This window comes from Oryzias latipes, chromosome 2, assembly GCF_053564925.1.
Source record: "Oryzias latipes strain Hd-rR chromosome 2, Olatipes_Hd-rR_3.1".
Classification (NCBI taxonomy): domain Eukaryota; kingdom Metazoa; phylum Chordata; class Actinopteri; order Beloniformes; family Adrianichthyidae; genus Oryzias; species Oryzias latipes.
This window is the reverse complement of record NC_136238.1, coordinates 6,863,073-6,883,838: the sequence shown is the minus strand read 5'-3', so window position 1 is coordinate 6,883,838 and position 20,766 is coordinate 6,863,073. Positions and strand designations below refer to the sequence as shown.

General features: G+C 45.9%; 1 protein-coding gene across 3 annotated transcripts in view; it reads right to left on the bottom strand.

Annotated features, from left to right (window-relative positions):
* pard3ba (par-3 family cell polarity regulator beta a) overlaps positions 1–20,766 on the bottom strand; it is a 167,972-nt gene that overhangs the window by 51,670 nt on the left and 95,536 nt on the right. For 2 of the 3 annotated variants that reach the window (XM_023966108.2, XM_078931566.1), the window contains 3 exons: positions 19,610–19,814; positions 2,965–3,063; positions 1,696–1,986 (listed from right to left, as the gene is read on the bottom strand). In XM_023966108.2, coding sequence (XP_023821876.1) covers positions 1,696–1,986; positions 2,965–3,063; positions 19,610–19,814 — 595 coding nt within the window. The remainder of the gene's footprint in view (positions 1–1,695; positions 1,987–2,964; positions 3,064–19,609; positions 19,815–20,766) is intronic. The other variant, XM_023966113.2, reaches the window with a different exon arrangement.

Sequence of the window (20,766 nt, the reverse complement as noted above, 5' to 3'; positions counted from 1 at the left end):
TTCGTAGTGCTGTTGTTTTATTTATGTTGGGATCTTTTTGTGTACACCGTTTGTTTAATGTTTTCCGGAGTATTTGCTGTCACTGTGCTAATGCCCTTTGGTCCACAGAAGTATTTGGTGGTTTGCTGATTTCCCCCATTAAAGAATATTAAAATGAGTGACCTCAAACTCTGAGAGTGTTGGATCATAAGTCTGTTCTATTCTGGAAAGGTCTTTCTGTAAACCCCACTGGAGGTATGTCTGATTAAACAGAGAAAAATGTACTTCAATAACAGAAGTTATTTTGAAGATCTGCATAAATCATGCATGGCATTACCATGAGTGTGCATGTGTGCAGTATGGCACCACAATGAAAACATGCGCTCATGTTTTATGCATCCACAGCTTGGTGGACCATGAATGTAGATCTGTGGTAATACTCCGCCTTTAATGCCAGTCATGCCACACGGCATAACCGTGTGTGCGTCTGCCCTCCATCACAGGTGCAAACTCTGGACGAGCATCCAAAGCACAAGCAAACACCAGTTTCCAGCTGCACTCATTTCTAGTTTAACATTTCTAGTTTATTGTGTTCCGACGTTTACATAAGAAAAAAATTTGTTTGAGCAGAACAATGTGCAGCTCCATTTTTCTGAACATCAGTTCAGGTGTCCCACAAGGCTCCATCTTAGGAAACTGTGGTTTGTTCTCAGGGTTTGGTTCATTCTCAGATGTCCTCTTTTACCGACCATTGACTGTATATGAAAACTGGACTGAGTGACCCCTCCCCCCCCATGGCATTCCAAACGAGAAGAACCCACCAGCTCCAAGAAGCCAAAATTCCATCCATTTGTCAGAATACCCATTCATTCTTTTAAAATCATGTTCTTGATAATCCTCGTTAAAGTCATGATATTTTTCTACAGTGCAAGTTCTTCAAGTTATGAACTGACCAATGAAATGCATCAAAGTAAGTAGTTGGAGGTTGCCGGCCCCCACGTCCAACATCATTGGGCGGCCACATGGCGGTGGCAGCTGGATCGCCGACTAGCAGCCATCCTGAATGGACGATGTGTAAACGTCTCCGGATGGTGGTCGTCCATATCAAGTCCTACCGTCCACCAGCCGGGGGGGTTATATAATAAAAGCGGCACGCCTGATTTTGAAACCCAGTCGGGGCAAAGGCTCAGTGCCTGAAACGAAAGTCCAAGCGTCCAATCACATCGGGATTCATAGGCAGGACCCACGGGCAACATCTGGTCATCGGCGGGCATCCGCCCCATGTCAACAGCCCTCATCAAGTGCCCGCACTGCGATTTCTAGCAATTGGACGGTGGCAGTTGGACGACAGCATGGGGCAGGGGGGGTCGTCTGAAGTCGGCCAAACGTCAGACGGTTTTCGGGTCCTTGGAGATCCTCCTATCAGTCATTTACTGCCACACGCCTACCACTGACGACGTCAAAAAATCGTCCGGTCTCCGAATTTTTTTAAACTTTTTTCTTAAAAATAGATGACATCACACTGGCTCAGTCCAGTTCTTTTGTACAGCCTATGATGGTTAAGCTAAAAGGTTTTCAGCACATAAACCGTTACTCTGAATCTGTTGTTTGGGAAATTTCTGTTTTGATGGTCAGTCTTACAAGTTTTCAGTAGTGGACTCTCTTGGAACTAAATAGTTGTGTCTCAAAACGTCTCCTCAGGTTGACTCGTCTCACCTGTCTCCGTACACCTGCTGCTGGTTCTGGGAAGCAGGTGGAGGTCTGGACTTGTTGACTTTGGCGTACAGCCCGTCGAACTCTTCAGCGGCGGGGTGGAGCTGACCGCTCTGTCCCGCTGGCATCGCCGGGGAAGGAGTGCGGCTGGGTTGGAAGAGCGGGGAAGGGGCCTGGCGGAAGTTGTTGACGCGGGCGTAGTTGGGGTCGCTGTCATCGTCGTCGTAGTCTGGGAGGGAACCTCGGTCGGGGGTGATGTAACCGGAGCGGGCATCGCCATAACGCGGGTCACTGCTGTCAGAGTGGAAGGGAGGAGCCTGTTACTCTACAAGCAGAAACAACTTAAACCGTCATTTAACCCTTTAACCCCAACTGGTGCAGCACTATGTAGTGCCCTGAATTTTAAAAGCAATTCGGACACCATGCTCACTACTCTCTTTTTTTTTTTAAATGTGGATATGACGTCGTCAATTTCACAAAGTTAAAAGCTACTTGCTATGAGCGTTTTGCCACGATTATGAATCTTCTATCTTCTGAAGATGAAAACGTTGCTGGTTTATTGAAAAAATACATTTAACTGCCTTTGTTTGGTAAGAAACGTTTCGAAGCAATGCAATGTGGTCTGTTTTCGCCGATATAGTGAGCATGGATGCACACGGGTTTTTGGCAGAGACTTCTGAGAAACTAGAAAACGGAGAACGCTCTCTAAAATGAGGAGGGAAGGAATTCGGACACAACCATAGTCTTTAAGATACCATAGCTATTCAACCGTTTACGCAATCAACGTGAATCAGCTGATTCACGGTGCAAAACCACTTTCCTCCACTTCCGAATCCGTTGGAATGACATTCATTTGGCTGAAGTTACGGTAGTTGAAAGAACATAAACAGTGTAGTTAAAGCCATTTTCTCATCTGTTTGGCTACTTTCACAACTGCCATCAATAACGCGTTTAACATTTTGTGCTCACACTGTACACGCAGGGAAGGGCTTCTTCTTCTTCTCTTACTACCATTGGCTACCAAATCCGAGTCCCAGATTGGTCATCGGTTGACCTAGTTTAAATTTCAACGCGTGTTCAATAGTTGCACATTTTGTAGCAGGAGCCCAAAACGTTCGTAGAAGCTTGCGTGAGTGTTAATGTGTTGAAAGCGGAAGCCCAGAACGCGTGTTCACGAGCGTTTCCTGTCATTGAAAGCGGTTGATCGGACACGCGCTGCCGAAGGCGGCGTGAACGCAGCATCAGACACTAGAATCCATTTGCTGTTCGTACCCGTCTCTTTGGTCCAACTCTTCCTCGCTCAGAGCGTCCAGCTTGCTTTTCGACACTTTGCTTGAATCTTTGCTCTTGTCGTCTTTTTTCTTTCCAAATCTGGAACAAAAAAACAAAAACACGATCAAACCGAGAGAATCACACCCAGCAAAAGGTTTCACGACGTTACTTCCAGAAGTCGTTTCAACAAACGTATTACTTCATGTGATTCAGCATGAGATGGAGCGTTTGGATGAAATCTTTCAGTTTCAGTTTGAGAACCAGGAACCCCGGGACCCCAAAACAGGCTTTAAAATGGATGGATGGATGGATGGATGGACAGAGGTTCAGTGGGGGCCAAACAGTGAGGAGATATTGATGTAAATGTTAAAAGAAATGACAGATCTTTATTTCTAAAACAAACCCAAACATCCAGAAGAGCCCATCTACTCAGAACTTCTCCCTTGTTGGGAGTCAGAGGTCCATAACCTCGACTCAACCTATCAGCTTCCTTTACAGATGTTAAATTAAAACATCTTAAAAAGAAGAAAAAAATCTGGGTTAATATGAAACATGACATATTACATATGATAAAAGGCTCACTGTAGACTTCTACATTTCAATCATTCAGAAGTACAGTCCACTGTGGTTTGAATGAAAGGAGCCGGACTTTGGACATGCATGTTCTGAGGGCTTCCTCTCAGGCTGCTGCTCGGTCTCTTGGTGGTGTTTTAGGGTCTGTTTCACACTGAGGTCAAGTCTACTCATCCGGTGTGGTGAGATGTTCTGTCCCCGGAGCAGGGAAGACCCCCAACCATAATGTCTCCACCTCCTGCTTTGAGGTGGGGGTTGATATTTCGGGGTCATCCTTGGTTCCCAGCACACCAAGTTGAAACTATAGAGCAGGATTTTGGACAGGATTTGAGGTTTTAATGGAATATCGGTTGTTGTCAGAGTTCCTGCCCTTTAGGGGGGATCACACTGAGGGAGACTTTGTGTGTTTCTTTGCACAGATTGTTGTCATTTTTTTCCCCTAAGATGCCTGCTCTTGTCGTCTGTTCTGTCCTTGTGTGAGTCTTCAATCTTTTTCCTGACAGCCCTGAAGAGATTTTAGGAAACCGACAGACGGAAAGACGATCAAATAATTCATTTAGAAAATGAAAAATAATGAAAAACATGTATTCTTTTTAGATATTTACAGTTCGACTAAACCACTAGACATGTTAGTGATGTCTGCTGACGCTTTTATTTTGAAGATGAGGTTTATTAGCAATCCTTTCAGAGGCTTTTATGATGAAACAACGAGCATTTTTCAGGCAAAACGAGCTCCACCGGTTTTGATAAAATACCCGTCGCTGTGGCACGAGACGCACACACGGCCCCACCTTTGCATCAGCTCTCCAAATGTTGACACACTCTCGCTGGGAGACAAACACGCTCAGTCGTGCGCGTTCATTAGCGGCTCTGCCTGGGAAAAGACTGCTTAATGATAGATGCGGTTATAATGTCGCAGCGGCAGACCTCAGTGTGAGTCGGTGCGCGCGGCCGCAGGAAGAGCATACGGACCATTTCACCACAGTGGGTTATGTTTCCTTATCTGCGCTGCCATTACCATCATCATCATCATCATCACCCAGACGCTTCCCATTCTCATTCTGCAAACAAACTCATCACCTTTTGCCCGAGTTATAATGAAGGAAAAACGTGGCCATCTTCTTCTGCGGAAACATTTTCAGACTTTGCCAGCTTCCCTCCGTCCTCTTCTTTCATCAGAGCTCCTGCTGAGCCCATTTAATGTCTGTGTTTATCTATTAGCGGCGTGGCACTTCTCATTCCGGCTACAGGCTGACACGTGGCCTGAATAGCAACCTGCTGGCCCCGGCCGAGCGGGAACCTGGACAGAGGTGCCACATCTGCCTGGCACCGTCCCACAAACCAATTAGTGTGGTTTTTAGCTCATCTTCCTGGCTCCTCAAACACCTGTGTGGGTCCTGGTTTCCAACAGAAGGTCAGATGTGAGCTAAGTTGTTCTGTGCAGAATGCAAAACGGAAGAAAATCACAATTATTTTTCTTGATGGAGGAGATTCTGGATTTTCACACACTAAAAAACTGACTGCTTCTCTTTTGCAACCTTATCTTTTAATCTAATATTCCAGCTCAGACGAAGAAAGTAAAGACGTTCATGGATTTGTCTGTGTACAAGTGGATGCAGGGAGTTTGTGGCCCCGCCCAGCGTTTTTTCTATTATTTCTCCAAACTGCCCTTTTTTCGTCTGCTCCTGATTCACATTGATTTGCATAAAGGAACATCATTTTGAGCTTAATCTTCTTCATACTTGTTCTCCATCGTCTCCACAAAGAACCCAGGAGGACCTGGCTGCAGACATCAATGTCAGTTTCCCCCTGTCGCCCATCAAAAAAACAACAACTTTATTTTAACTGGCGACCTTAACAGTTACAGTTTTTCCTGTTTTAGGCTTTCATTAAAGTGTTTCTACAATTATAAACACGGTTAGAAGTTAGGGTTAAAGTATAGTTTGGCACCATCTTTTCTGCAGCTAAGAAGCTGTTAAAAACACCCAAAACACCATTTTCAAGGGTCTTTCAGACCTCCACTTATTTGTAATAAATGACTTTACACCAGATATAATTGACTTCACGTAAGCAGGCCTACTGAACTTCCAGACTGAAGCGCATCAATAAACAAACCACATTGCCCAGTTCACCAAAAAGCCTCTATGCGGCTGGTTGCATGCGAAGTTTCCATTCCATTCACTAAAAAAAAAAAAAAACCTTTGACCTACATATATTTAAGTGGGATGCTCAAATCCTCAGTTTCTTAACAGGCCAATGGGTGCTGGGGCTTTTAAGGTCTGCCCTTTTGCTAGTAAATGCTTGTTTTTGTTTTTTTAACTTATCCCGTCCAGCAGCTGAGCAAACAGATAAGACCTGAAGGCTTCGAGTGTTGGGCAGACGTTGCTGTTACAATAGGGGGGTTATGAATCTTTTGACACACGAGGTGTGTATTTGCATAAACCCCTTCTGTAGTTGAGACTAAACTGTTCACCTTTCGGCATATCCCTTCAGCTGTCGCTGGGTGCCCTTCAAGACCTAGCCCTGTATTTTATCCAGGCTGGGAACCAACACAGGGTGACCCAGAACTGGGCCTCCCTGTGGCTACATGGGTATTAGACAGTAGTATGAAGCACCAAGGAATGGAGCTCATTGTTGCATACGCTGGGAATTGAACCCTTGTTTCCTGGATGCCAGTTCCACACTTGACCAACTGTCCAGCCGTTACTATTTGTGGATAAACTTTACTTATATTAGCCATGTTTGTATACAATTTTTTGGCACTTTGGCTTTTTGGAGATGGGGGGGGGGGGGGGGGGGGGGGGGGGGGGGGCTTCCTGTTTGGAATGCAGGGGGGAGGGGTCACTCTGTCCAGTTCTCGCATACAATCAGTCCTAGGTGGCGAGCCAAACAGTGAAGGGTTCAGAACCCCCTTTATTAGTAGAAACCAACCAGTTTCAGTTACAGAGGCCCAGGTTGGCGTCACCGGGGCCCCGCTCTGGAGCCTGGCCCGGGGGCCCAGTGTCCAGAGCTCCTCTGACGGGCCACGGTTGGATCCAGCACCAAGGATCCGGGCCTGTCGCCTGCAGAAAAGCTCAAAGGGGGGGACGGTAGGTGCATGTGGTTTGGGTAGCAGACGAAAAGCAACTTTTTCTAGTAACTGACCATTTATTTCCTTTAGCTGACCCTTTCCTGATAGAAGTTCAGGCTAACTTCAAACACTTTCAAAATTGACTTAAAGTTCTTTTTTTTTCTTTTGGCTCATCAGTTGATTGGAACTGGAACAAGTAGCTGAGTGGGTGTTGGCATTCACGGAAGCGAGCCCAGATCAGCGTTAAGCGCGTCTTCAAGGGAAGATCAGAGAGCCTAATGCAGCGAGGAGAAAAATCACCCATGACTGCTGAACGGAAAAACCGCTGCCTCCTCCATTTGCCCTCGAATGGTTTGAGCCGTTTTGGGGAGTTTAAGGCAGTCACGTCCTATTTTTGTTTTTCTCACGGTGACATCACGGCTGCTAAGCCTCTGCTTGCTTTCATGCTTTTCCACCCCGGTTCCTTGAGATCCGTTGCAGCAGGAACGGCGTGGGTGCTGCTTGCTGCTGCATCCCTCTTTTTTTTTTTCTTCCAGATTGTTTTTTTTCCCCTTCTTCTTGGAACTATTTTGATTTGAGCACTCCCACATTATGCTGCAGACTCCCAATTACCTCAGAGGAACTGAGGAGAGCAGACAGAAAGCAGTGATGGAGGAACGACAGACAGGATTCACCTTCCACTTCAATGGAAGTATAATTAGGAGGACATGAAAACACAGGAAATGAGTGACCAAAATCCCCGGCTTTATCTGCCGGGGTTCCCGGGAAGATCTGTCCCGCCTCCCACACACACACACACACACACACACACACACACACACCTTCATCAGCATTCAGAGGGAGCAGAGGTCCACAGTTGGACCCATCATTATATCTGCATTAATTTGGAGAGCCTCTTTTTCCCAGCGCATTGTCTAAAAGTAAAAAGGGAGGGGGAGGGGGTGACAGCCAATGGGATTAGGGCACCCAATTAGAGACATGTACCTGCCATGAGAAGTGGTTACCCCCCCCATACATTATCCCTTATTCATCACCAAAGACTCTTTACCGTCGCCAAGAGCCCAGTTTCTTTCCTTTTTTGTTCCCTTTATCTCTTTTCTTCCATCACTTCTCTCCTGCTTCTTACAGATGTTGGTAGCAGCTTTCAGGTAAAGCACATATTTACTCTCAAAGCTCCCCCCTTCCCAGATCAAGGCACCTCGTTAAGTTAGCACGGCCACTTCATCAAACCCTCGTTAGCGGAAAAGAGGGGTCCGGGACTAGGCGTCCCGTTTAGGACGCTCCCCACCGTCCCTGAAGCCACTGGGAACCATTCTTAGAGTGTCGCTGCCATCATTAGCCTGCTGCTCCCAATTTCACCTCATTCTTTCCCTTCTATTGTAACCGCCGCAGATCTGGAAAAAAACCCCGCTAAAATAGACACATTTTTATGCAAAAAAAGAAAAAAAAATTAGTTTTCGTTTAGTACATTTTACCAGAAAGACTGGAAAAAAAAACGACAGCAACTGTCATTCTCATTACGGTGGCGGGAGGAGAGGCGGCGTGCGCTCGCTGCAGTTAACGGCCCTCTAATGAGGCCCCCTTTGTAAGCCAGATCACAGTTAGCCGAGAGCGCCGGTGTCACCCGGCTGACCCGCGCAATTAGCCCGGCGGGAAGAGAGGGCCCGCGGGGCACCGGAGGGGCCATCACACAAACTATTACAGACAATTTTCTTAACAAAACGCAACACGACGAGAAAAAAAAACGAAAAATCCGTTGCATATCTCATCTGTGCAGACGAACGGCCACGTTTAAATCTTTGTGCAAATCAATGCCGCTCTCTCGTCCTCCACAGCGGGAGTTCTTTGTTCGCCGCAATTGTGACAACAATCCTGACAGCGCGCGGCTGTGTGTAGTCTTAATAAGCTTTGTTATCTGCTGCAACAGAGAGAGCCGGTGGGTGGTTGGTTATCGCCGCCGTGTGAGAATGCCGTCTTGCTGGCGGTGAGTGTGTAGGAAGTCCGTTTTGCCACGCTTAAGACAAGCTAATCATTTACTTGGGGAGGGTTCGCGTGTTTCTCTCTGCTCATACTTGCAGATCTGATGAAATTCTTGAAGGTACCTGCGATCGACGCTCAGGGGGGGTGTGGGGGGGGGGGGGGGGGAGGTTCAGCGCTCAGATCAGAACAACCGCAGAGACAACAGTAAAGAGAGTAGAAGAATACAGAATATATGCACACTTTCAGGGATAAACCTGTAAAATGACCAGAAACTGATCAGGAAATCATGGTAATCATGAAAATATAGTGAGATTTTTGAGTATAGATATGATCTGAAGCCCTAATGCCTCACGGATGCTCATGTTCTGCCTGATATCCCACTTCTCACACCAAATGATTCAGAAAAAAAAAATACAGATATAAGTCTTTAAAAAGTCACTTTTAGTTGGCTATTTGATTTAATTGGAAATAATGCCAGTATATGTTTCTTTTGTAAATAATATCCCAATTCAGAAAACACACAGTTGTCACACTTTACACCCATGTAGATAATATTGAGTTTGCATGGATTGGATGAAACTGGGAGAAACTGTCAACGATGGTTTCATTTACCATTTGAAGCCTTTTACTCCATTCTATTTGTAGCGTTTGCTTCAACAGTTGATGCATGACAAAAAAAAAAAAAACAACACATCAGACAATCATCGGATTTTTTTCAATTTATAAACCATGTATAGAAGAATCCAGACTCCCCGAGAAGCTTCTATTCCCTGGCATGTTTCCACTTCATCCAAATGGATTTCATGGTTTGCTTTGTATGAGAAATGCAGGAAACACCCCATGCACCCGTAGGGGGGTTGATCTGTACGGGTGCTAGAGGATTTTTGGGTTGTCCGGGTCCATGGAGGTTCGTAGGAAGGAGGAGAGTTCCCCTGAGGCTCATATGGCCACCTCAAATGGAACGTACCATTTTCAGCATATTGGTAAGGCTAATGGACGTTGCCTTCCAAGTTCTTACGTGTAAGTGTTGCTGTCGTTCACGGTGCGTGCACGGGACACATAAATGCCAGAAGGATGTCTACACAAACTAAAAAAGTGAAAAATCTGTACAACCCGCCTGCATCTTCCCCACTTACGTTTTGTCAAGGTGGTCGCTACGACCTGCCGCCATGCTCGTAGAAACAAATGTGCCTGAACATTTTCTCTCCACCAGCTCACCAAGCGGTATCTACGACCCTTGATACTTCCTGCAGACCATCTGTGTACCCACTACAGGTTTGGACAGCCCATATCCACCCCTATGGGCAGTTGTGACTAAAGCATTAGATCTGGAACCCAGAGCAGCGCTGTGTATCCGCCTCTTGGTGGACAACAAGCAAAGTTATTTTGCAGAGAATTCTATTCTCACATCAGAAAAGCTAAAGCTACGATGGCCGTGTTTACCGAAAAGTAATGCTTCGCTGACGTCGCCCTCGGCAACGGCGTTCAAGCGACCACTTCCACTGAAAACTATGTAAACGCGTCTAAATGTCCATAAAAATGTAGATCAGGGTTCGTCTTCTATACTCAGATCAAAGACTTCGACAGAGGTGAAGACTCTCAGATGTTTTAGGAGCCAAAAAAGTCCATTTAAAGTCCATTTATTCAGTTTTAAAGATGACTGCTGGTCATTTGGATCCACCGCAACACTTTTGGTCAAAAACTGCTGCTGCAAGTGTTTTTTCTTCAAAACAAATCCCAGCATCCTCTCTTTTCCAGATCATTTTTGTCCCTTTTTGATAAGAGTTCATGGGTTAAAAGTGAAAATAGTTCAAAGGTTAAAAATGCAGCTAAGTATTAGGGTTTTAAGTCAAATTATTTGAACTTTGTGTGGTTTATGACCAGTGAATCTGCAAAATCAAATCCTTTTTAAGTTCTGTAGATCATATTTTTATTAAACAAGTAAAAGTTTCATTAGAGCGGCTTTGACTTTGATGTAAAAACTGGCTGGAAAGTGGCCTGTAAAACCATTCATTTTGGTTCTTATTCGTTTCAGAAGAACCAGCTTATAAATCCTCCACAAGAATAACCATTAATTTAATTTATAGCTTTAATTTCATCTCAGAAATCGAGATGCTTTGCAGCAGATTTAAGGCGGAAGCTGCAGGCCGCTCGAAAAACAGCCGGGTGTTTTATTTGCCTTAAACATAATAAAAAGAGAACAAAGATTTCAAGGGGATGAGAAGGAAAAGAAGGAAGGTGGCTAAACGCCGCGTTTGCCTTTGGAGCGTGAACGCAAACGGAGTAGAAAAAGAGGAAAACGGAGAGAACAGTGGTGATAGGACTGGATGAAGCAGAGCTCTTGTGAAAGCCTGGCTGGGGAAAAGTAAGAAGCTTATAGGAATATATAGAGGGAAGCTGCTGTGCAGGGAGAAACTGTAACGCAGCCAGGCAGAAATGATACCACCGTAATTAGATTGCTCTGTATGTGTTTGCACAAGAGCCCACAGCTCCAGTGGAAGCAGAAAACTAGAGGAGAAGAACATCTGTAAGTTGGGATGACACTTATTCAGAGACGACCATCAGTAAAAACAAAACAAAAAAAACACTACATTTCTTCCACAAATCAGGCCGAATCTACCCCCCTTAATGGTGGCAGGATGGAAAAACTGCAGTCAGAAGCGACTGATGTTAATTGTAGTAGCTTCACTTAAAACGCATGAATAATTTAGCGCCGTGGGAGGCGGATCTAATCCCCCACTCATAAAAAAACTCAGAGATCAGTAAAAGCAACGAGAATTCAAGTCCTCTGAGGTTCTCGTCAGTTCAGCGCGCCGTAAAAACAATGATGTCATCACAGGGGTGGTGGAAAAAAGGGGAGGAATGGTGTCATGACGCTCCTTAAATGAGTCTAATTTAAGGTCTGGAGAGGAGGCAGGTACGAAGGCGCGGCGCGGCGAGGTGAATCCCCGGAGAACCGCAGGCTCGTCATTATCAGGGAGGTCCCTGGAGTGGAGGATACTTCAGAAAGAGAGAGTGATGAAAGACGGAGGACAAAAACAAGGAAATAAAAAACCGCAGCAAAGGTGGGAAAAGTGACCAACCGGGGGCACCTCTGAGCCGCGGCTGCATCATTCAGGCCCGTCCAGAGGAATATGGGCCCCTCGTTCGTTGTTTGCTTTCTGCTGCTGAGACATATTTTATCAGCGCCACAATAAAATCTTACGCTCCCAGCAATTTGTCTGGTCTTTCGCCCTGCCCCCCCCCCCCACGTCTGCCAGGGGAGCCGTTAATATTTAACAAGACCACTGGGCTTTGAGCCTCCATCGTGCACCACCGCGGTGGAGGTGGGGGTGTGTGGGATCTATGCATGGTCGCAGAAAAGCAAAACATAAAACTGGCAGTAGGTCCAGCGCTGGGTGCTGCGCTGTCCGGTTGCCGGGTAAGATCGGGATCTCTGGTGGACGACAGAAAAACGCGAGTTTACCAGCGACTGTAGAATTTCACTGAGCGAGTGTGACGCCATTCACAGAAAACGGTTAGAAACAAGGTAAGTCCCTGCAGACGCCATTTCGTTTGTGGTACGGACGCCACCATGTTGGAGACACGGGTCATGATTTAGCGGTGATTGGTCCGAGTCGCTTTGAGCATCCGTGGCAACCACTCTCAACCAATCAGGAGTGAGCTTGTTGGAAGGTCACACACCTACCGATTGTCAAACATTCTGAATGTTGGACGTAGAGGGCTAGAAGGCTCCACCCACTTTTATTGAGGCATCTGATTGGACAGGTATGGTGGGAAAAAAGAGGACTATCAAGAAGATGATTTAAAAAAAATGGTATCAGAGCAAGAATGGTTATTCTGACCAATAAAATGACTGAGTAACAGCTGTTTATTTCTCTACAGAAGTCTATGAGAAATCTAGAAGATAGATGGATAATGCAGCAGTTTGGATGGATGCACCTTAAAAGTACGTTAGAACATCTAAAGGCGTTGATAACCCTTTGGTTATCAACGCTGTTGGCGTTGATAACCAAAGGGTTGGCTGTTGGCGCTCGGCTACATCTGCACTCGGTACCATTTTTTAAGGGACATTTGTTATTACGATAGTGCAGATCTCCAAGCTCCAGCTCTGTTGGATTTTCCCTTCATGAATCGTGTGAAAAAAATATTAAACTGATCTGTTACCAAGGTTAAAATTGTAAAATCTTAACAATATTGGATTGTTCCCCAACTAGAGTCCCCAACAAGGGAAGATCGTCATGCCTCTCTAGACTTAACCGCCATGTGTGGTCAGCAGGGGCGGGGTTAGGGACAAGGTCTTCCATGTGTCTGTCATTAGCAAAAGGAAGGCCATCCATCCCACAAAGCTCCTATTGGAGGTGGAATCCCTTCCTGTACAGAGTGAATGTTTGTCGTTTGGAATCATAACCTAATTGGTTGTCACCATTTCCTGTGGTCAGAGGAATGGCTTTAATTGTCCGGTGAGCGATGGGCAGTTGGCCGCAGAGGCGTCCGGTCGCTACAAATGCTCTACAGACGGGTCGGTTCCATGATGGATCGTGAAACTTATCGACACAAATGGAGGCCTTAGCTCATAGTCTCGTTTGATAATTGCCGTATGGGTAATAGTTCGCTGCAGAGAGGAGGGGATCAGGTTCCTCGGTTCGGGAGGTCGCATAAACGAGGAGTGACGGCATCATTCTGCTCCTTAAAACCATTCATCCCTGGGATCAAAGGTGAACGGGTTTGAGGCCTCTCAACTTCCAAGGAGGATCCAGGAGAAGGTAAACGGGTCGTTCCAAGCCCATGAACGAAGTAATTAATTCTCCAGTGGCTCCAGTGGAGCTACTCCACGGTCAAACGGCTGCTTCACCTCTTCCCTCATCTCTGAGCGGCACAGCCGTAAATCTGAGAGCAGCCGGGAGCCAAACACGCTTGGAAGCAGATGTACGACGCTTTAGAAGACAAAAAAACCCAAAACGGGGCTCTGGCGTGAGGAAAGGAGGACACATTTCAAGGGGATGCTCCGACTGCTCCTTTATCGGCTGATATATATGCAGAAGGATTTCCTCATCTGCACTGTCCCTCTGAAATTTGACTGGCAGCTCACATCAAGACCAATAAACCTGCACATCATTCCAGGAAGAGCTGCCTATTCCCCCCGAATGGGAGCGAAAAAAAGGGAGGAAAAAAGTTAATTTGTTTTCCGGCGGCTGTTGACAGTGATAGCGCCCTTCGTCTGTTTGCCTCCATGGCAAAGTTGTAAATTAGAATTATGCCTCAATAGTGAGTACAGGAAGCTGCTTCTGCTGTGTGAAAGCTTATTTTCACAGATGGTGAAAAAAAAAAGATACTTGGCAGCTTTTCATATGTAAGGCGTCAGGAATCGAGCGGGGAGAAATCAGAGTTATGGAAAGAAAAAGGAAATGGCTTCCTGTGTCAAGGGCGATTTGCTGCTCCTGCAGACTGTTTTTCAACAGTTTCGGAGGATGAGGGTGAGACTTAGGGACAGTGATGGGATATACTACTGATATGACAGACCAGCTAAAGCTAAAATAAAATAAAAAAGGTTTAAAGAAATGCAGACGAGACGGGATAATAACCAAAGATTTGCATGGCTGCCACCAATGCATGTATCAAATACTCCATAGGGAAGCCCTTAAGATACAAATTATATCAGACGCATGAATAGAATCAGGAGAAAGGTTCATCTCAGGAGGTTAAATATACGTTTTTTTCTCTCTCAAATGCATCAATCTGACTTCTGAAAGGCTCTACATCTACCCTTAAATGGCCGATGAAAAGCCGGATCAAAGAGATCCACCTACAGAGTACAGGATTAAGTAATGCACCTCCACCAAACCCCGTCGCAGCTTAACGCCAAGGCTAAGACGCCCACGCAAACATGTCAGAGGGATTACGCTACCCTGATGAAGGCTCGTCCGAGATCTCAACTTTTTCCTCCGTTACTTCAGTTCCAGCAGGTTTTACGCCTTCAGCCTGCGGCACATCCTATACGGTAACCATGAAGCCGTTCGCTAAAAGTAAAAAATTAGACAACAAATGTGTCATTTTCCTAAATTTCTTGGCAACTGTACACAACATCCAATGGTTTAGCCTCAGTCACATGGTACAGGTTTTTGAGTTGCTTGTGGAGGGTCGTGGAGAGGAGCAGCCGCATCTGAAGCTACGGACACACAGCAACAACATGAACACACATTTAGCCCATTATGTTCACACGGGACAAGCAGGGAGGGGCTACTTTTTTCTTTGCTACCGTTTGCTAGCGCATGTCCGCCAGATGGAGTAGACTTGGAAATGTCGAAGCGGTGGAGATCTCGCAAATCTCGCTCCAGGCTTTTTTCTTTCATGGTTCTCCTCAAGATTTTTGTAACACTTGGTGTCGTAGAATTCCGTCCGGGCACAAACTGTAATTTTGCAAAAATGGTTGGTACTTAGACCCTGACAGGTCTAAGCTCAACCTGGTCTTACTTAAAAAGCGCATTCAATAGCCTCAGGTTTTGTACGTAGAGCCCGAAAATGGTCATAGAAACATGTGTAGAGCCCCCGAAACATCCATTTACGTATGTTAACATAGACTTTTCGCTGCAAACCGCTGCTTAAATGTGTGTTGCTGAATGTAGCTTAAAGGGGAGCCCTTGGGTGTGCTTACAGTTCCCCTGAGGCTCCAACGGCCTGCAGGGGATGTCATGAAAATGGGACATACCATTGTATGAAAAATGGATTCCGGAAAAAAAGCAGAAACCTCAGGGGTGTCCACATCAAGGCGACGTACCAGAACTCTTACAGAAGAATTAACTTATCTAACTCTACAACTACATGTTTAAATAGTGCGGCAGATGAGCGTCATCCAGATGGAGTTGGGGGAAAGCTGCATGCTCTTATGGCATGCAGGTAATGCTGTTTTACAGTGGCCTAATGCTAAACTATAGTTATTGGTAAGGTGTGGGTACAGCCTCCTTATTGACCGAACACAGTGGGTGTGCACGTGATACAAAAGGGTGCCTGTCAGACGGCCGTAGGATGTCCTCACAAACTTCGCTCGGAATCCTTGCGCACGCCCGCATCTCACCTTTTTTCACCCTTACGTGTTGTATAATTGTTCACTACGATGCCCGCAACACGCCTGTAGAAAAAATGTGCATGAACATTTTCGCATTTTCACAGAGCAAACCACGACCGGTTTGACCATTTTCCGGGCAGCCGTGTCCACGTGAATTTCGTGGATCGTTTGCACCAGGATTATTCTGTTCACTTCACTCTCACCTCCTTCTGTCTAACCCTGCCAGGTTTAGCATGATTTGAGGCCCGGCCTCCTATTTCATGCTTTCGTGTCTTTGCTTACTGTCTCCTTGTTCAAAGGTTGAACCCTCCGTTTTTTCTTTAGCAAAAATGAAGGAATTCTGGCTCTATGATGGTTAATTGTTTTTATATCTAAACTATTACAGTCTTTCAAGCCTTTAAGCATAACAAAAGAGAAACTGCAACATGCGAACACTACATTAGCTTACATGGAAGCTGCTGTTTGATTTGAATTTTGGTTGATGTGCAGCAGAATCAGAAGTTTTTTCAGCAGAGTCCTGGCTGTTTTTTTCTTTACCTTCTTCGATTTATAAGCAGCTCAGAGTAAAGATTGCGGGTTCAAATCTCAGCCTGACTACCGTTGGGCCGTTGTCTTTATTTGCACTTATAACCTAATTTTGTCTTAAATCTAGCCTTAAATAACTGAACTATACGAATCAACTTTGTGGTAAATCCAGCCTCAAACTTAACAAACACGTGTGTCTGAAGCGTCGGGGAGTGCGGCCCGCCTTCCCGACCTGCACGTCCTGCTGCTCTGAGATAGCGTGAGAGTGGAACGGCTGATGTTAATTGGCTTGCTTTCCTGTCAGATTCTAGAGAGGGAGCGGCGGAGGCCGTCTGACAGCGTACATCGTTTTGTAAACAGCAGATCAGGACGTCTGCGCCCCTCAAACTGGTGAAAGGTGGAACTTGGGCGTTTCAGCGACTTAACACTGACAGTTCGGATCGATCCGCGCGGAGAGTGACGGGACAGACGGGACGTGTCGGGGCCGAGAAGAGCCGAGGGGCGGCGTGAGATCCGGTGACACGGATCTGAAAGGCAGAGAGAGCTTCATGATGCATTCAGAGCACGGCGGATGTCAGAGGAGCGCTGCAGCCGTTTGATGACACAATCAAAGTATGTTAGTCACAAGCTGTATCCTTCAAACCCTGACCTCATGTTAGAAAAAAAAACTCCACGAGTCTAATCCTGATCCAAAAACAACACAGAGCGAGAGCTCAAACGCAAGCCCTCCACATCAGAATTAATGTCACTTTCACCCAAGGCGGAGAAGAAGAGGCCGACTTTAAGGTTTTGCAGGCCGGCCTTCACTTTCAACCTAAGTCACAGGCGGGAATCTTTTTATGGAAAATAAAGTAAATATCCTTCTTTGATGAGGACATCTGAGACCCGGGAGCAGGTCGGCTTCTGCCGAGGAGCGACTGAGGACTAAAGCTCCAAGCCCACTGTCTCCTGTTTTCTTTCAGTGGTGCTGGCCCTGAGGCGACGTTTCAGGCTTCAGCAGACTCTGCAGGATGACGGACAGCCGCATCCACACACAGCCGGTGCGCCTGCGTTCCCCAGAGTCTGAAAGCAGACGCATCCAGGTCCTGCTGAATTCAAACTGCTCGTTTATCTGGTTTAGCAGCTGAGTCAAAGAGGACCACAGAAAATGGTCACGACCAAGATCCGACACGGAGATAATGACCACAAAATACGGCAGCGTCCGTCTGTGAGCCTTTAACTTAGTCTGACACCAAACAAGCCTTTGCAAAAATCAAAACAAATATTTTTAAAAACCATTTTGAAGTGTGGAAAGGTTCAGAAAAAGAAACCTGCGGCGTCCAGAGGTCAGCGTTTCCCCGCCGTTTGCAAAATACGGCATGCCGGCCAAAAGCAAACCCCCCCCCCCAGACAGTGAAAACAAGTAAACAGAGGCCACTCCACAGCGGCGGCACACTTTCCCCGCGGAGGTAAATTGAGGTCGCGTGGTTCCAATCTGCCCTTTTCCTAATGCTGCCGTCCCAGTAAAATATCATTTAAGAGCGGCGAGCAGGCTGAGCCCAGCTCTGGCTAATTAAGTCATATTTCAAGTTCAATAATAATCAAGTTGGCCGGATAAAGGCCAGCCGGGGGGGGGGTGCTTTTACAGCATGGTTTGGTTGACTTATAGAGTCGGTGCTGCAGAGAGAAGCGGCTGTTGGCAAACTTGAAGGAAGTCTGCATGTAAGCGGCACCGCCACACGCCGCATGGAGAAAAGCTCAAATGCTGCATGTGGCACGTGACAGTTTATCTACTAAGTAGAGTTTAGTTTCCATCTATTTTGATCAATAGAAATGCACGTTAGGAACTAAAATCCTGTTTGTTTTAATGGGCACTTCTGCATCGGTTTGGCTGAACCTGATACCCAAGGTCTGAGTTTGAACCCTCTTTTCCCAAACAAGTCTCATCTAGTTTAGAGTTAATCATGTGGAACTTTGTCTTTCATCACGTTGTTCTACGTACAAACCGCATGTCCAATGAACGCGCGTTTAAAGTTAGACCAGCTAAGCTTCGACTAAACAGGGACTTGGATTTGGTAACGGCGTCTGGATGGCGCCTGTTTTACTTCACGGCAGCGCCAACGGTTTGAAAATGAATCGTGAAGGAGAAATTAATAGTTGGGTTAGGGTTAGAGCGAGATTCGCTGGATTTGCACCATTTGAAAGGGACATGCGCCGGCGAACCGGGTGAAGACCTTACGCCACATACGTGTGCAAAAAACACAGGCAGCCCATGCCCGATGTCGCATGACAAACATGGCTAACAGCCGTCGGTTGATGTCGTCTTTAAATAATATCCAACGTTGATGCTGAAGCGTTCACAAAAATGTTATATCAGCAAAAAAGATGAGGAAGTGTTCATTTCAGGCTGTAATGACCTTTTTAGTTAATTGTCTGACGGCAGTGGCTCAGTCAGCCAATGATTGAAGGGTCAGCGGTTTGATTCCTGCTCCCCCCGGTCGACCGTCGCCGTGTCCTTGGGCAAGACTCCTCACCTTCCCATCTTAAAGCTGGGTTCCATACCATCACCAGGTACGAATGAGGGGTGGATGAATAATTGGACACACGTTGTAAGCGTTTTGTGCGTCTTGAAAAGCGAAGAAAAATCCAATCTTTCGTGATTGTGTCACTGTTCAATATGAATCGCCACACTACAATAGCAGCAGAAAAAAGTGCTAAATTCTAACCCCACTGGCAGACTTTCCTTAAAGAAAACAACAGCAAAATATCTGCCAAAGGGGTTAGAAGAAGGTCTCCGTGTCAGTTTTTCCTGCACCAGAGCGGGAAACTGTCAGGATCCATCAGGATCCAGGACCGCCGGCCTGATCTTTAGCGTCCCACTTCTGCTGCTCCGTGTCCTTCATGTCGCCCTTCCCACTCCTGGCCTACTTTCCCCCCAGCAGGCTCCCAGCGTCTTCCATTACCGCCCTTGACACTGTGGCCGATTGGATTCTTATCGGCCATCGGTAGTCCGACGCTCAGCCGGCGCTATCTCTCGTCACAGCCTAATTGAATCTCAAGTGTTGGAAGTGTGGCGATACACCGGCCACAGCGTGTCACTGCCAACAGATAAGGACTCCTGTTGGGGGGATTGGACCACCTCGAACCGCGATGGGGACGTGCTGATAAACGGCCGACAAGCTGATGGGTTGGTGCGGAGTCCGCGTGACTTTAGCAGGATGGAGGAATAATGGATACTCTTCATTACACACAATCATCCTGTATCCCATAATCCTGCTGGGCTCAGTGGGGTCATTTGTTCAAACTTAAGCAGGAGAAAGTAGGGCAGGGGTGGTATCGATTTCTGCATTTACAGGAGGAATGGATCGGATATTTCACCTGTTTTTACAGCGAGAGCCGCATTTTTAATGAGGACGTTTTTGATGTGGAAGATCAGGAATAAGACCTCCAACCTTAAGATGCCAAATCCCTTCTTTTTGGGTTTCTTCTCCAGCTCGTCTCCTGAATCCTCCGCTTTCTTCTTCCCTTTGCTCTTTTTCTCCTTCTTCTTCCCTTTGGTCTTCTTCTTCTTCTTCCCCTCGTCTGCGTCCAGGTCCTGGCGGGAGGAGCTGCTGGCCGGGGTCTCGTGGCCGGAGCTCTGATCCGACCCGTCGTCGTCTGTCAGAAACAACCACACAGTTACGTTACTTACCCTTGGCTTGTGTGCGCCCGCGGTCACAACTCAAATATGCTGCGGCAAGATATAAAGTCGGTAAATTGCTGAGTGGATAAAATCCTACGGCGTTTCATTAGAGTACTTAGGGTAAGCTCCGTCTCTTGGCAGGCCGTGTGTTCTGAAGCCTCGGGGCTGTGCGGCAGCGTTGTGGTTGTTAATTCAAAATGGATACTAGAAGTCAAGAAGAGGATCCTTCACCTCAAGAACAGATACAAATTCTCAGTCAGTGCACGAGGAGGCCTCTGCGCTTCTCTCTACTGTCAATCAGTACTACTCGAGAAAAACTCGCACAACCCTGCCAAAGTACTGCAAAACTGTTGAAAAATATCACATGTATAGACTTGTATAGACTAAAAACGTATTTTTTTATGAATATGTTTAAATGTTGCCAAAAAATAAACCCCAAAACAGGCTAAAATTATAGAAAATGTTTGTTTGAATCTGTAAAATGATCAAAGATTGTTGAAGTCGGACGGTCCGGATCAGAAAAACTGTAAAAAAAGATCTTCAATATTTCTAAATATTTTAAAACAAATGAATAAAGATGATCTGTTGACACTTTTTTATGTAAATGCTAAAGCTTTTAAAGAAATTTAAACACAACAAAACCAACTAGAATGTTGGCTATCGCTTTATAATAAAATTCCTTAGTGATGTGGTAATAAGCCTTTAAAGGACATTTATAGGGCTTTGTGATGCCTGACAAGTGTTAAATTAATTACTCATAAGTAATGAATTCATATAAAAGTGTTTCCTCAAAGTTGACTCATTGTTTAGCAGCTCCTCCTCTTCTCCTTGTAAGTCATTTATAAACATGTCAAGTGGGTCTTTGTTAATAGCTGTTATAAGATACGTGCTAATGCTAATAAATGTCTTATAAATGTTTTAATAAGC